At 42.1% G+C, this 17,294-nt stretch overlaps 1 protein-coding gene across 1 annotated transcript in view; it reads left to right on the forward strand.

Annotated features, from left to right (window-relative positions):
• The window catches only part of snd1 (staphylococcal nuclease and tudor domain containing 1), a 175,131-nt gene that overhangs the window by 107,103 nt on the left and 50,734 nt on the right, over positions 1-17,294 (forward strand). Inside the window, exon 17 of the mRNA XM_063905770.1 lies at positions 6,060-6,248. Within this exon, the coding sequence (XP_063761840.1) occupies positions 6,060-6,248 (189 nt within the window). The remainder of the gene's footprint in view (positions 1-6,059; positions 6,249-17,294) is intronic.

The following is a 17,294-nucleotide window of genomic DNA, read 5'->3' on the forward strand; positions in this document are numbered from 1 at the left end:
ACAATCAAATAGCTATTGTTTTTTTTGAGTGATTGAACATGTGCTTGTGTCCTGGCCATGCTGTGCAACTGTGTTCCATTAACAGCAGTTTATGGACCTTTAGTAATGGACATGCACTATCGATAATGGGCTGTGGGACGATTTTTAGGGGGTGCCATGCAGTGCTAGTGCATTTTCTTTTCCAACTAAATGACTTCTATGGTAACAGCTTCAGGGTGTCGACACATTTACCTTCTGCAGCTTGTCCTTTTTCTTATCTTCCCCTTTTGTGATTACCCTACATAAACATTAGGATGTCGCCTTATTTTCTTTCTGGTTAGCGCTGCCCACGCTGTCACCGCCCTCCACGACGCGGTGACAGTGCTACTGATATGTTATTCCTGCTCTTGACGGGTAAACAATTACATACCTATCAGCACACGGTGCAGGATCTCACACCCGGACATATTTCAGGATCACTAAGGAGCCGAGCGACTTCTCTTCACATCGCTGTCATGGCTTGTTGCGACTCTGTCACACTAATGTTGTATTTATTACCCCTGTAGAAGTCGTCCACTTATTTATTTTTTGCCCCTGGCTCATATGTCTTCTCGGACAGTTTCATTCAGTTTGCAATTTAGCTCTGATTAATTATTTCCGCGCAACAGGAACACCTTCCTGAGATATTGATTTTCGGTTGAAATCTGATCAAAGTTGTGTCTTACTTGTGGCTACAAATGTATCATTTAAAGGAACTCTGGGTGTCCACTTGGGAAAAAAATGGCCCATATAATTCAGCATGAGGGGCAGCATTGAGGGATGATCGACTTTTGTTGGATGGGGCCGCTCATACCCACAAATGGAGTTTTTCACGCAAGACTGGGCTCAAGAGCGGTGAGGCTGATCGGCCAGTACTCAGCTTATTCTACTTAAGTCCACATGTGCCCATGAGGAGGACAAACTGTCCTTTTCATGCAACATTCATGACTGTGAATTACATGTCCAGAGGCATTGATTTTTTTTAAGTGAATAGAGTAGGCTTGGAATATGAATTAAGGTATAGCATATCTGATTGCTCTTTCTTTTTACCCCATTTCTCCCCACTTTGCACCTCAACCTACACTTTTGGATCATTCAGTGCTTTTAAAGGAGGTTTGATCCCTTTGCCCGAACACACAAAGGATCACACACACACACGCACACACACATACTGCACACCGTACACCTCCACATCACTCCTTCAATCTTCTCCAAGGCTCAGTTTGATGAATGGCTTATTCTGTTGGATGAGCAAAGGGCTATAGGTGGGTGTGACTTGAGATTCTTTCTTTCTTTTTTCTGTCTGACTTTCTTTCCCTGCCTGTCGGGTTTGTTTTCTCTGAGTCACACTGATGAGGGAGACGAGCTGATAATATGACGGAGATGGAGAGGAAAGAGTGATGCTTGTGCTCTTCGTTACAGAAAGTTGTCTTGGCCTCACTTTACCTTTATCAGCCGAGTGCGCTGCCATAGGATATATTCACACACACAAATTCATTAATGCAAACAACACTTAATACACTCAAGCAGGTGCAAACACACCCACATAAATATTATCCCCTGCATCATTTGACTTAAAAACGATTGATATTTCCACTTTGATTTCATACACACAACTATTTGAGGGAGCCAGACTAAGTGGCAGAGTACAGGAATCCTAAAAGCAGCATCCTCCTTGTTGCCTAATGAGAATGAATGAAGACATGCCAAAAGGTCTCCACCTGCCAGTCTGTTCCCCCGGTGTTCACTGCTTGCATCCACACATTGCAGGGCCGTCTTTGACAAGCAAGTACACACACGCTTTCTCACTCGCTTACCCAACAGCCAGTACACTCTATGTTTACCCCCCCCCCGTCTGCCTTTTAAACTTTTACGACCAGTACTGGTAATTTGCACCACGCAAACCTAACTCTCTATGGTGATAACGGTGATCTCGGTAATTGGAATATGCTGTAAAATTCCGATTTCAATAGTGGCAGAGTAACCGTCGGCGATGATTGAAAGCCCTGACTGACAGATTAATGTTCTCTGCGCCTTGCATTATGTATATGCTGTGTATAGGCTGTATTCAGAAAGCAATGCTTGAGTCGAGCCTCTAGCATGTGCCAGGTTAGACCTCATGGGGTTTTGGACACACAAGTGGACACACCCTGCTCTGGGTACCCTTTTGTGTGTTCCCTACATGTACTCAAAATCACATTTGTTTGTTTGTGGCGATAAAAGGAAATCCCATTGCTTGCCAATTTTGAAATTGCCAGCCCACCGTCTTGTTTAATTTTCTTTTAGTGCAGGGTTTGGCTCTGACATGAGGCGACACTTTCTTAGTCTTGTTTTTTTTTTGTTCACTTTCAAACGGCTAAGTGAATTAAATCTGCTGCAGTTTTAAAACATGCCCCCGGGCCAGGTTTCACTTCAGTGGCACCAAATGCCTTTGTCTTTTTGTTCCTGTGAATGACTGCACATGTGTATGTGCCTGCACGCACATGTGCATGGCTTTGTGTGTATGTGTATTCTGCCCTTTTCTCTTATCCGTCCACTGTGTCGACACAATCCCAGCGTTTATGAGATTACCAGAGCCCATTTGTGTTCCGGCGGGAGCCATTTTGGCTCGGAGGAAGCCTCCGCTGGGAACCATCTGGGCTCAACTCAAACAGTTTCCACTCCGCCTCCCCTGTCCCCTCCACGTTGTGACCAAAGCTATTTACTTTAAAGGGCAGAGGAACTAAAATCCATGTGTGGGTTCTGAAATTCTGTCTTCAGATCTAATCCATGAGTTGTGGTGTGGCACTGTCTCTTCAAACAAGTAGAGGAAGAGGAGGAGAAGAATCACAATATATTTGTCTTCATTAGTTTTATGATTGTTGCATCTGTTGATTTTTTCCTTGACCTATCATGTATTCTATATAATGTCAAACATGACAAATGTTGATAATGACTTAACAGATCATAGCAGTTCCCTAAAATAATTTGTCTTACAACCTAAAAGCAGAATGGGAATCAAGACGCGTCATATCTGTTATCAATAGTATCAATCTTCTATCCTCTGAAGTTGATGTTATTCTGCCAGTGAAAAATTGGGCATCCACTTCCTTTTTATGAATGAATTTGTCCTTTTTAATTTTGCACCGGCCCTCTCTATGGCTATGCTACCATTTGTCAATCGTGCCATATAATTTGGTTTTCCAGTATATTACTGACATCCCTCAGAAGGCCTCTGTGTTATTATTAATGCCGTGTGCACACACGCTACCCCTCTAGTCATAATGTGCTGGTTGGCAGTATGAGGTAAATGAGGTTTTCCCTTTAAGTGGTCTGGGGGAAGAAAGACTCATTTGTTTCATTACGATCGAAGCAGGTCTGTGATGCCAATCATTTAACATGAGCTATTCTTTACCTCTCCCGTGTCATCTCTGGCTGTCACATGTTTACATCTGACCCCATAAAGTGTGATGGATAGGACTTGTCCTGCTGTGTGATTTCTCCGTATGGTTGTGACATTCATCACATTTATCTAGTTGGTACAGGACAATTCTATTTTCCTCAAGCGCACGCACACGGTAGGAGGGAATTGCCTTGACCTCAGAACCCAAACTGAAATCTCTAAAATGATTTCAGAAGGATCGTAAATTATCTTCGATATGAAAGCAAACGGTTGCATTTCACATACAGTACTTTCCCCTATAATCTATGATCACATTTCTTGTTGCCATGGCTTTTTTTCGCGCCTTTTATGGTGTAGACAATTATCACCTAATGAATGGTTGTTTTATATGCTAAACAAAAGGCTGATCCGAGGTCAGAATGTTCCACTTGTTGTACAACGAGAGATGGAATTATCTTTGTATTTCCCTTAGTGGTGGTATATTTTCCCTCTTTCAATGTGCAAACTACATTGTTATTATTCTTTACATAACATTTTTATATTGGCATTTCTCTGAGTATGTGGCTGTCAGTGTGGTTTTATTTGTGTTTTGAATTGTCTGCCTGCGTGGTACTTGGTGACAGTTAAGTTGGTTCCAGCCATTCTAGCCTTTTTCAAACTCTCGCCCACTTTTGACATTTGGGTGCTCCGAGGACCAGTGCAGCTCTAATAGCCTAGTTATGTAACCACTTCTGCACTTAGAGACAAAGGGAAATAAAATAGGGTGAGTATCTGAGAAAGCAGTGAGAGGAAGAGAAGGAGAGTTGGAAAAAGGCTATCACACGAAGGCAGATGAGGTATGAGTGGACTTAGATTGGATCGTGGTCAGGACCTTGGAGGCTAGACTAATGTCCTCGCTGCTCTTGTGTCTTGGGGCCTTTACAGTTCCTTTGGCAAGAAACAACAATACTTATTAATAAAGCTTTTTAATTTTTTTTAATAGAAAACCACTACTTTTTAACTACTTATCAGACAAGTGTTGTTCTTTGAGCCATTCTGCATTAATGTGCCATTATACCAAGAAGGGCTGAAATATCACATTCTTTTTCAACAAATAACTTTATATTGATATTGTAGGGTTGAATAGTGCTGCCTTTCCTGATATTTTTGATAAATCATCAATAATATAATAATAGTTTGCCATATTTTCATTGTCCTCAATATTTTAGTGTTTTCGCTTGTAAGGTCCTTTATATATTTAAATACACATTTTACGTAAATACTTGTCTTTAGCATTTTCTTTTTTTAATGGTAAATCATTTCTTAAAAATACTTCTTTTTATTATCTTTATATATTTGACCTACTTTTACAACTTATTTTCTTAGATGGTTTATTTTCGCACCCACAGACGCCAAATCAAATTCCTTGTATGTGTAAACGTACCTGGCAATACACTTGATTTTGATTCTTATAATTGTTAAATAAATAAAAGTGCTCTGCTTTCCTCTAATGTGTTCTTTGAAACCCATAAAAAGACAACACTTAAGCCTTCAATACAATATCTAGTCTCACATCTGAATATAGTTACATACATTATTGACCAGCCACACCTGAGGAAAACATATTCACCTTTTTCCTTCCTCCCCCCCCCACACCTTTTTATAAATGGAAGTTTGAATATATGTACGCCGCTGCTTTATGCTTAGGTTGTCAGTTTTGAGCTTAATAATAGAACCCATCATTCGTTCATTAATCAAAGCTTTTTACTTTAGTTCTGAACAAGGCAGAGCAGTTTACTAACTTAATTCCTCTCAGATTTCCCTGGTGGCTGCTGGGCTGAGCAGTGCGAGTCTTAATCGCTTGACTTCTTCCTATCTCTTCAGCACACCTGCCCTCTCACTTTCTCGCTGACTGAGGCTTTAGAGTAGGGAAAAGGGGGAAAAAAATCGATTGATTTTTCTTTTTTCTTCTCTTCCCGGTCGTCCATCACTTATGAAACAAAATGTAATGAATAGATAATTAGCCTGAATATGCAGAATTTGGTTATGGTCCATCGTGGGAAATGTTGGGAGATCTTTCCTACTTTGTCAGCAGGGTTGGCTCTTTCAGTGCCCTCATTTGTTAACCCGAGGGGAATTGCAACTTTGCTGTCACTAATTGCAAATGATTTACATTACAAAAAAAAAAAGTAGGATGGCAATATTTAGAGTCTTCATTAAGGTTGAAGTGCATACGCAACACTAATTTAAAGCTACTCACACTGTTTTTGTGTGGGCCCTGGGGTTTCTGCACTTACTCTTAGGGTTTGCAAATTAAAACAGAAGTTACTTCCATTAAAAACTGGCTGAGGTGCTTATTTAGGAATGTCAAGGACAATATGTGCAAGACAGGAGGCCACTTCTGGGTGGATGTATACCACTCTGGCTAAAAGTAGATTCCACTAACTGGTAGAACCACCACAGAAGAAGGAAGTGGGATCTGTGTGTGTGCTACCTAATCAATACAGCCCTCACAGGCCTCTATGGATGTGTCTATTTAAAAACAGTGGTGTCTCCTCACAGCAGTCCCCCAGCCCCCTCCTTCCCTTCATTGCTGTAATTGAATCTCAAACCTAATCTCGGACACAGAACATTAACTTGTCCTCTCTTTTTTTCTTCCTCTCCTTCCCTTGTGTTCCAGGTGGAAGTTGAAGTGGAGAGCATGGACAAAGCCGGAAACTTCATTGGCTGGCTGCACATCGAGGGTCTGAATCTTTCCATCGCGCTGGTAGAAGGCGCTCTGTCCAAGGTTCACTTTACAGCCGAGCGCAGCGCCTACTACAAAACCCTGGTCTCAGCAGAGGAGGCGTGCAGAGACAGGAAAGAGAAGGTAAGTCTCATTTAGATGCTGCCACATCCTAATTAAACCGTCAAAGTGATGACTGGTCTCCTGACTGATATAAAAGTCCTTCTAAAGTAAAAGAAGCATTTATTTACTCCCATTCATTAAAGGAAGGCTGTGTGACAATTCATTATTCTAAAGAAGAATGGGGCTCCAGATATATTTCTCTCTTAGCATTAGTATCAGGCATCGGCTATGATGTCATGTTTCTCAGGCACACCAGCAGCCTGGGTTAGCACATCAGGATTTATTTTGCTGCCTCCCTGATCTATGGTGTCCCGGGTCTGGCTGTCTGTGAACATATTTTAGTCGGAGCTGCATAAAACTGGCTCTGGTCAGGGTGTGGTTCATTCCTTGCAAGCCAAACAACAGCTTTTTACACCAGAGTAGCTTAGCCGTTTATCAGAAGAGGAAGCCGTCAGGATGATCAGAACTGAAGGGAGAGATTGTAGCAGTAAATGTTGGCATAACGTTTTTTTAGCTTGCCAACCATATGCTTCTTCTGGTATTCCCAACTACAACAAATCCCTTAACGGCTACTTTTCTATTAATCGCTTGGAAACTTCTACAGCCGAGGTGTCCAAACCTTTTTTAAAGTATAATGGAATATGGCCAACCCTTAAAACCTATGCTTGTGTTATATTTTACTTCTTGAAATGATATGGAAAAATATATACACAGTGTTCATGTGTTAATGAGCCACATATTCAAATAAATGCTGTCAATTAAAACAGTCTAACAAATCTTAAGCCCAACAATTTATTTGAATAACAAGCTTGGCATATACCGTTCCTTTTCCCCCTTATCTTAAGCAATCTTCTGTTCTAAGGGATGAGCTGCCAACTGTTTTTGTAACAACATAAATGAAATCCTATGGAAAACTGATGTTGGCTGTTTTTTCAATCAACATTTGATTGATTTAGCTAACTCCTAACTTAACGTGTGAGGCAATATACCTATCCTCTAGTGAGTGATGTAATGGAATATTTTATCATTCTAAAGTTAGCATTGAAAGTTTACCATGTGTTATTAATTAAAGCTGTTTTCTAACACAGTGTTTGACAGGTAGTAAAAGTCCGAACCTACAAGAGTCGTAAATGAGGATGGACGTGTTTACAGGATTACGGACTCTTCCTTTTGAGGAGTGTAGACATTTTGTGTCTCTTGTTGCTAACTGGTGTGTTAAACAGTCATATAACTCTTCTTTTACTTTTGTGATTATAAGACACTCTGCAGACCACCTTAGCATTTCTGCAATCTGCTCAAACGTTGTTAGTATCTTCATTTCCAGGTATCCGGAAGGTTTCCTATTATTTGTTAGTTTCGATTGCTACATTTCCACCACAGTGTCCCTGCCGTTTCTCTATTTTTCTGTACGCTAGGACACCCCTGTTCTTCATACTGCCCTTGTCAAAGGCAAAGCCCATCCCCCTATCAGCATGACGGCCAATTAGGACAGGTGCCGACTTGACCTTTGGCTACCTTAAATCAAAAATGTGCTTTTTTTCCTGCAAAAACTTCCCAAATAATGGTAATATATCTAGCCTGACACCCTATTCAATCATGAGAATAGCCAACACTTTTAGCATGCAGGCCATTCCTTTAGTTAGAGCTGCAAAAATGTGGAAATGCTCCAATCTGGGCTGGAGAATAGCCACATATTTCCCCGTTATCATTGAAGCTTGCTTTCCTCAATGGGAGTCCTTTGATGGATGGAGGCCTCTCTCACACTGATCCTGATCTCACCCTGCATTTTCATTATGGCTCCACGAGTCGCCCCTGCCAGATGCATGAAGTGCCTGGCCAGCTGTCATCCTTGTCCTCTCTATCTCTGTAACGTATTTCTTTCACCCTCTCTATCTCCCTCTCGCCTCTGCTTTCATTCTCTCTCTTCCACTTAAGTTTACCTATGTGCGTCCTTAAGGAGATACAAATGCCTCTTCTCCACATATAAACGTGATGTATTGCTGCGGCCGAGGAAGGGGCTGTGTTTCTTTTTCCATCCACTGAATCTATCATGCTCATTGTCAGAGTTCCTACTCACCGTTCATGCTCCTGGCCTCCCTTTTTTCTTACATATACTCCCCATTTGTGTCTCCTTTTCTCAAAAAGGTGAAATACAGAGCTCAAGATCTTGAATGTTAAGCAGGTGAACATTTTTCCTCGATTTCTCCCCAACAAAAAGAATATATGTTCAGCGGAGTGAGCCCACCGACCCTGCCATGTTGAATCCAACTGCAGCAAGACGGCCTATTCCTGACACCTCCAAACTAAATTTCACTCTTAGGTCTCCAAAACCCTTTGCATGTGAGGCGGATTGACTTTCACCACAAGGTTCTGACTTAAGCTAACCGGAGTGCGGACAGGACGGAGAGGAAACACAACAGAACAGGCCAGACAGATGGTGATTATGTTTGAAGTTAGTTAGTAGCCACCAGTGCACCGATCAACCACAGCCGTCTGTCTGTCTGTCTTCTGTCTGTCTGTCTGTCTGTCTGTCTGTGTGGGGTGTCAATGGAACACAGGGAAGTTGGCTGTGTGAATGCATAGTATGCAGCTTGGAGGCAGATGATGTGGGACCTGGTGTTCTAATTAACCCGTAGAGGCCGTTTCGAGAAAAGCTGAGCGCTTGGCAATTTCTTCCCTGTGTCTTTCTCTTTTGAAGTCGCGGCTGGTCTTTGTCTGTGTGTAGGCTGAGGCTAGGTAGGGCAGATTGCTTCTCCTCCCACCTCTCTTCCTCTTTTCTCCTTGCCCTTTCTTTATTGGCCCTACGGCTGTGTATATGGAAGACATCGGCGGTACTGCTGCGTCAGGCGTCCCTGCGAGAAAACAAGGTTTTCGTAATGAAGTGGACTCAGAGGGTGTGTGTACACACTCACACGCGCTCATTAAAGGAAACTTTCAACGATGGTCCAGCGGGGGACCCGGGACAACAAGGGGGGATTGAGGCTCTTTCTGCAGTAGCATCCTGAACCAAAAGTGCTTAGTTCGAGTGACTTAAGTGAATATGAGTTTTTGCTACAATGAGACCAATGGGACAAAGTGATTGTGTTCTAAATGAGGAATTCCAAAGGGTTTAAAGAAGAGTCTTTTGTGGAGCTCAGCAGATTTTCATCTTGCACATCAGCATCTCTTGGAGAAACATTTGGAATCAGTCCTCGCACGTGCAGGAGGCTCAAGTTGTAGGCATTCATAATTATGTTCGCCATTTTGTTTATTCATGGCTATTGTTTGTCTCTAAATCGCGTCGTGCTGTCAGAACCTATTGTCGTGCTATAATGTTTAAGCTACAAGATAGACCCGGAACACTTTATTCACTTATTTCATGTTGTTTTAACAATGAGTAGTTGCCAAGCAATGCCCTCTTCTTAAATCTCCTGCCTGATTTGTGTAAAGCATTATTATGTGTGTATGGATGCTCTGAGGGGTGGAAAAAAACAAATTCTTGCTTACCAAGCATCTCTGTAAACAAAACACTGCATTTTGTCTTTGTAATCTGAGATGGCTCATTGCAGCGCTTCATATGATGTTCCAGTATTCCCATGCGGCAGCTGCGGGAAATAAATGTGACATGATGGCGGATAGTTTGGCTCAAAGTGGATTGGGAGAAGCACTTTCAAGTGCACATTATTGAAGTTCCCCTAAGATCGAACATGTGTCGATTGTTAACATTTGGTTATGCCTCAAAGGGTATTTTTTTTCCTTTTGAATATTCACAAACAAAATGAAATGGAATGAGTATCCATTGGGAATCCATTTACACTCTCACACACTCTTGGTTCTTCTTCAATTTTCGTTGAATGCATGCATGTTTTGCAACATACATCGACTTGAACAGACAGCAATCCTAATAGCTGTACACAGGCAGCACAAGGAAACATGCAAGTAATTGGAGTGGCCTAATTATGAAGAGGTGAGTCAACAATCAACCCTCAATAATAACCAGAGTGCGCTTTCTGCTGAGCAAGGTTTTTCCGCTGTAATTACCCAACCTTGAAGGATACTAACACCTACGATGGTTCTCGGAGTGGGAGAGAGGAAGTCGGAAAAGAGAGTGAATGTAGAAGGAATGAGGATATGACAACCCCTGTTAAAGATATTTCATGTCACAGGATTTCCTCCTTTCATCTCTGCCCGCCCCCTTTCCTTCAGTCCTGCTCTGCCCGCCTCACAGACCACACTCTTCCTCTTCACCTCTTTAGTGGTCTCACATCCTTGCCCACCCCCTTTATTTCCTCTCCTCCTTCATTTAATCATCTTTGAATGCCTTCTTATTAACCAGATTAATGTCTTCTCGGATGCCCTGTGTCATGCCCTTGTTCACCTCAGTTGCTTTTTGAACCGGGGAGGACAGTTCATTCTTTGGCATGGTCATGGTGAGTCACGTGTACTCTTTTTTGAGAGGAAAAAAATCCTCTGAAGCATAAACCCAGGACCCGCTGCTGCCGTTCCCTATACTTCACCCGTCCATCAACGACACTCGTCAAAGCATTTGAGGCGCCATCATTTTGACATTGAGCGCGGTGACATGTCCTTGGCGGAGCATGATTGAAGTACATAATCTTGTTTCGGCTTTCTCTGTTTTTTTGGGTAGAATCCAAAGTTGCATTCTGGCAGACTTTGCCCTAGGGCCTGTTCACAAGTACACACCAAACACATGACTCGGACGTACCATTTTTGTACGACAAACCCAGACAGCCCTTACGTTTGCTGTGATTGGCTGACTTATTTTCTTATTTACGTTGCTATTTTTGCCCATTTTTAGAATGCAGTTACCTCACACTCTCAAGGGTCAAGCCACTAGCTCGTAAGCCAAACACATTTCCATTAGACCAGAAATCCCCAACTGAACCGCTTTTAATGGAATATTCCTACTGTTTTCAATAGTGTGCAATAAAGCGACGTGTCCCCCTCCTCCCATCTAAGTCTTCTCACCAGTCAGCACATCACACACCTGGCTAAACAGGAACACGCTGTGGAGAATCAAGATAATTGGGCTTTTAACAAAGCTAATAGGCTTGTGACTCCGACTAAAGACAGGAGGAAGTTCAACTCAAGACTGTTTTTACTCTTGAGGATTAGCTATGGTTTGAGTTCTTTTTTGTTCCAATTAGATCATTTATATGAAAATCTACTCTTTATCGAATGTTTTTCCGAGCGATTTTCATTCAGAACATTTAGAGGAAACACATTATTTGTACAATGAAAGACCATTTCTTGCCACGCATGTGGCATGTCGATTCAGTGTTATGTAAATAGCGATCGGAGAATTAGCCTACAAACAAGCAGCCTTGTTTGGTTTCCATGGATGACAGTCCCTTTTCTATTAATACCATGCTCAGTGCTTTCCTAAGCCCTGAAGCCATTGAAACGCATTCAGGTTTGCAATCTTTTTCTCTTTCCCCTCCCATTTTTCTTGGAATCTCATAGTGAAATAACCTGTGGCAGTCAACGAGCAATATCATGGAATATTGCTCAGGATTATTATTAAAGTGTCTCATCTATGGACGCTTCAAGTGGAGTAACAAAGTAAATTTGACTCTCTTCCTAACTCTATCCACTGGGTCTCCAATTAATATCCATTCCAGCCAAATCCCATGGCTGCTCCTGCAAATTATCTTCTCTGAGCTTTACCCAGTTTGGTGTCAGTCCCTGGCCATCCTCGCACCGCAAAGAGATTTTTGGCGAACATGAAATCATTAATGTTATTGCTTTATAAATTGCATTAGGCTTTGCGAATAATTGAGCCTTAATGGCACACTAAGACAAACAGGATGATTGCACCTGTATTACCATTCCAGTCATCCCTCTCTGCTATCTCTTCCATCCATTGTCTAATGCTATAATTGTCTCCTTGTGGGTAAACAAATGGAGGCCGCATGGTGTTGAGACTGAAACAACGTCCATGACATGGCCAACACAGAAAGTGATATTCAATTAATGACCGGGCAAGATACCTGTCCGCTCCATTTGATAGGAAGCAGCACTGACAGCTGAGGAAACGGCCTCTCTTCCAGGATGGAAAAAAATGCCCCAGCTGCATTTGAACAAATTTAGGAGTTAGTTATTCTTTAGGAGAAAAAGTGCTGACGTTTTAAGATTCACCAGCTACTTTTTAGATTTCTTTGGCACCCTACCTTTTCATCACAGAAAAGTCTGGGTCATTTTTGTAAATTAAGTTTATATGGTTTAAAGGTGGATGGAAGCTTCTATAAATGTGTCCTTGATAACACATTATACCCAGAAATGTGTATTTGCTGGCGTCTTCTCTGCCCTGGAGATTAGATTTGGATAATGGGAAATGCTTAACTTAATATAGTGCAGTATATCTTGCAGCTTTGCTTATATTCTCAGGATCCGCACTTGTTTGCATTTGCTCCTTTGCTGTGTGGAATGGTTTCATAACAGTGGATTAAAAAGAAAGACACGTTGTCTGCTCATACAGTTCCAAGTCCGGCTACTCCCTCCTCTTATTCTGATCAACCTGGACTTCTGTCAGCCAGGGGTTTTTGCGTTTACTTTTGTGTGTGTCCGTTTATGTTTTCCCTCAAGTGAAGGGGCTTCAAATGTTAGCTGAAGCCTCTCAGCAAACACATTGCGTGCATCCTGCAGACCATGCATAATGCAGGTGTTAAAACTGCTGATTCAGGGTCACAACAGCCATGATGTGCATCTATAACTGACAGTAACTAAAGTCTAATTGAAGTGATGATTGTATTTCACATCATTATAGAGTTAAAGTACAATATTTACCTCTAAGTTGTAGTGCGGAGTAGCAGAACATTTAAATACTCGAGCACAAGTATCTGGAAATTGTACTGAAATACAGGACTTGAGAAAATGTACTTTGTTACTTTACACCTCTGCTTATTATATCATGTTCTACATATTTAAGTCCCCAAAATGTTACAATATGTAGCTGATATTTCAGATTTTATTTCAGTTCTGATAAGTATCGTGCCTTCAGTGACAACCTTTCATCACTGGATAGTTTTTAAGAGGATATATCAAAGTGTCAGCCATGTGCAGAGACCCTTTCAAATACCAGAAAACAAATGGGAGAATAAAACGGTGTCAGTGGCAGCATTTAGCTCAGCCATCACAAAGATGGAGTGCCTGGAGAATCATTATGTCACTGGTGATTTGCATTTTTCTGCCCTTTAGGAGATGAGTGGTTAAAAACTGAGCCAAAAGTCACAGTACATCACTTCACCTATGGGCAATCTATCTGTGCTAGTCTTGCCTGTTTTGCCAATTCATCCTCCTCGGTAAAACATAGTCAAATAGCCACTAAACTCCAAATGTTGGCTTCTCTTTGGACCAACATTTGCTGTTCAGTTCAGAGTAGCTGCAATAGAAATGAACAGGTAAGTACAGTTGACAACTCAGCCGACTGCAGTGACATCATGTTTGTTCCAGCAGGCCTCTTTTAAAAACACATTTATCAGTTGATTGGCTTTAAGCAGAATACTACTACTACCAATGATGATGATGTACGTCTGTTTATTTTTGAGTATTTGGCTTTATTATACAAATCATGATAAATGGGTGAACATTAATTTAAATGTGATATATTGCAATTTAAAAGAAATCACATTTGGGAAAACATATTATAAAGAACCCTTTGCCATATGCATTCAATCTGAGTTTAATAAGTGTACCCTTATCGTGCATCATTGCAGATAGAACTATGTTTGTGCTTTTCACATCCAATGTCATAGCACTAATCCTTTTTGTGCAATTTCTTTTTGGTTAAACTTTCCTTGTGTGTATTTATATATTGGCTTTATTAAGAAGAGCGTTATGTCCAAATAGGTTTTTCCTTTTTTTCCCGATGTACTCATCATTTTGTAATTCTCAAAGTAATAATACTGGCAGTATTTCATCAAAGTTCAGTCACAATCCAGTGACTTTAGAATGAAATGAGGAAGAGCTTGCCAGTGGTGAGCAGCGCCCTGTAAGACAGCGGAATAAAAACAATCCTTGGCACAGGGGACCCGGTCCCATGCTGGAAATCATCAACACATTCAGTGAGAGAACGTTTGGCCCCGTTGCCAGCGTGTCAATACACAAGGATGATGAAGGTTGCAGGGTTTGTTGGCAAGTGTGAAAGGACAGCGGGATCCCAGCAAGGGGACATCACTGCCTGCAGGGGACCTCAATGGGAGAGGTGACCCGTGTGAGACCTCACATCTCTGGAAAAAACAGATGGAGAGGACTGTAATACGCCACACAGTCCCAGGTTCCACTCTGTGTGTGTGCAGTGTGTCTTCACATGTGTACAGATGTGTGTGTGACTGCATACATTTCCCTTCAGTTTGTTTACTGTTTGCGTGTGTGTGTGTGTACTCCTGACTTCATCTTTCTTCTCTGCACTGCATGCACAAACCTAGCACACAACAAAAGCAAAGAGCTGACCGAGGCTCTTTCATATGGCGAAAAAAGATTACATAATATGATTCTCAGTGCGCTGTGTACACACACACACACACACACACACACACACACACACACACACACACACACACACACACACACACACACACACACACACACACACAGAGTTAGGTTGCAGATGGAGGGAGGCGGCACATGTGCACACACACCATACTCTCGCTGTCTCTCTCCTGCTTACTCAAACACACATTGAGCATGTGCAGTCGGACAGTGCACACACACGCACACACTCTCCGATGACACCCCACCCCTCCTTCACTGTAGACGCCAAGCTGGACCCTCGGTGCCCTGAGGCAGAGAGACAGAAAGACAGAGAAAGAGATCAGTGGACCCAGTGATGTGTGTGTTATTTACACCCCAACCCGCAGTCCTCCCGTCTCTCTCTCCCTCTTTCTGTCTTCATCCTCGTTTCCCCCCCCAGTTCCAAGTTGCAGACTCAGCAGTCTGTCAGCTCCACTCGCAGTCTTGTGAATACACATGCAAACAGTCCCCCCCCCCGTCTTTATCCACTTCTTTTCTCCATTCGTGCAGTCACCTGCAAAGTGACGCATTAAAAATCCGCTATGATGAGCCAACAACTTAAAAAGTCCAAAAGACACACACCCGGTGAAGCAAGTCCGTCTCAGCAGTCTCACCTTCTGCACGCTAAATTATACATTTGCATGAGTTCCAGGATTACACGCTGACTTTGGGAAAATGTCATCTGAAAAATGCATCCAGCCTCAAGGACATCAGGACGATCCTGAGGAACACACACACTCTCGGATGAGATATTCTACTTGATGAAGCACATAAACAGGAAGTGGGCCTTTTTGTTAAGGGACATTCTGTCTGTGTTGTGCCTTCACTGTGCAGCAGTGTGCATTCTACAGTTCTTTTGTACAGCTTTGTTGGTGTAGTTCCTTTAACGTGCATTAGTGTGCATGTCCATTGTTATGCATATGATCTTGTGTTTATGTGCATTTGTCTGTACGTCCTTGGCCTTGTGCCTCCCATTCTCCAGTCATGCACACGGATTCTTGCAGGCTCTTAGCAGAGGTCCTCAGGGGCAGGTTTGCGGCTCACTCTGGTTCATCAGTGCAGAAAAACTCAGTCAGTCTCCCCCTCACCCAACTGCACGACACTCCCCCCTTTCACCCTGCTCTCTGGATGAATGGGCTGAGGCCACAGGAGGAGGGCGATGTCTGAAAAGAGGGAACGGAGGTGAAATGCTGGCAGAGAGCATAATGTGAGACGACATAGTGCGTCACATTATGGCTGATTAACACATGCTCAACTCCGCCAACACAAAACACAAACCCCCAGGTGTGCCCGCACGTCTTACTCTGTCTCCCCCCCTTTCATCTTATATCTTGGGGCTTCCCTTTTTTTTCCTGTTTACTCTAACTCTCCTCTGCCCCAATTTCTTCCCCGGTCTCTGCTGCTGAGTGTGAAGGACAGGCACTGACTGGAGTTGGGCTGGCGGATTATTCATTCTTCTTTCTTTTTTTTGGTTCATCCCTCCTGGGACACTGTAAGGAGACACTTTTCCACTCGGTTTGCTTAGGACTGGTTGTGGCTGACTGCCTCCTACCTCCACTAGAATGAGTGCATGGAATACACGCAGCAAGCCTTGAATTTTTTACACGGCATATCTGAGCTCAGACTGCAGTGCTTTGATTAGTCAGTCGCCGCAAAGGTTTTAGTTCAGTTTTATGCGTGTTTACTTTAATGCTTTACATATTTATCTGAAATGAATTATCTTGAACATATTCACTTCAGAATACTCTTTTTAAATGCTTGCTTTTGATCAGATACACTATAATATAAATACACTTTTGGTGAAATTATCTGTAACCAGTGGTGTAACGTAACTGAGTAGATTTACTTAAGTGCTGTACTTAAATGAGGTACAATTTTGAGGTACTTGTACTTTACTTGAGTACTTTTTTTGCTACTTTGTGCTACTACCCCACTACAATTCTGAGGTATATTGTATACTTTTACTCCACTATACTTACTTAAGTTACTTCAGATTAATGATAAACTATATAACCAACTCCGTCATAAGACTTTAGTTACACCTGGAGTAATATTTACAATAATTAAAACGAGCTCCAACTTGATCAACATATAGATATATCATTAATTATAATCGAAACCTAGCATATATATTATTCTGAAATGGGCCAATCTGCAGAATGACTACGTTTACCTTTGGTACTTTTAAACTTTCATTTAAAGCCAATCCTTTTTGACTTTTACTTGTAACAGAGTATTCCTACATTGTGGTACTAAGTACAACATCTGAGTACTTTCCCCATGTCTGTCTGTAACATTGCAGGGGTTTATACAACCCTGCCATGATATATTGGCTTCTCCGTTTATCTGAACATCCATTACGGTTAGAAGCCGCGATGACATTTCCCCCCACAGATAACTGACATTTTTTATTTTCGGAGTCATCAGGCAGATGCTGTGAAAACATCCCAGTCCGCTCATTTTCACCCTGCTGCAGGTGTCCTTTCCTATCGTCCTTGTGTAATCGGGGGAAGAGAGTAAAACAGCGTGGTCTTTCGGCATTTGCACTTAAAATAA

The sequence above is a fragment of the Eleginops maclovinus genome, chromosome 17 (assembly GCF_036324505.1).
Source record: "Eleginops maclovinus isolate JMC-PN-2008 ecotype Puerto Natales chromosome 17, JC_Emac_rtc_rv5, whole genome shotgun sequence".
In the NCBI taxonomy this organism is placed as follows: Eukaryota; Metazoa; Chordata; class Actinopteri; order Perciformes; family Eleginopidae; genus Eleginops; species Eleginops maclovinus.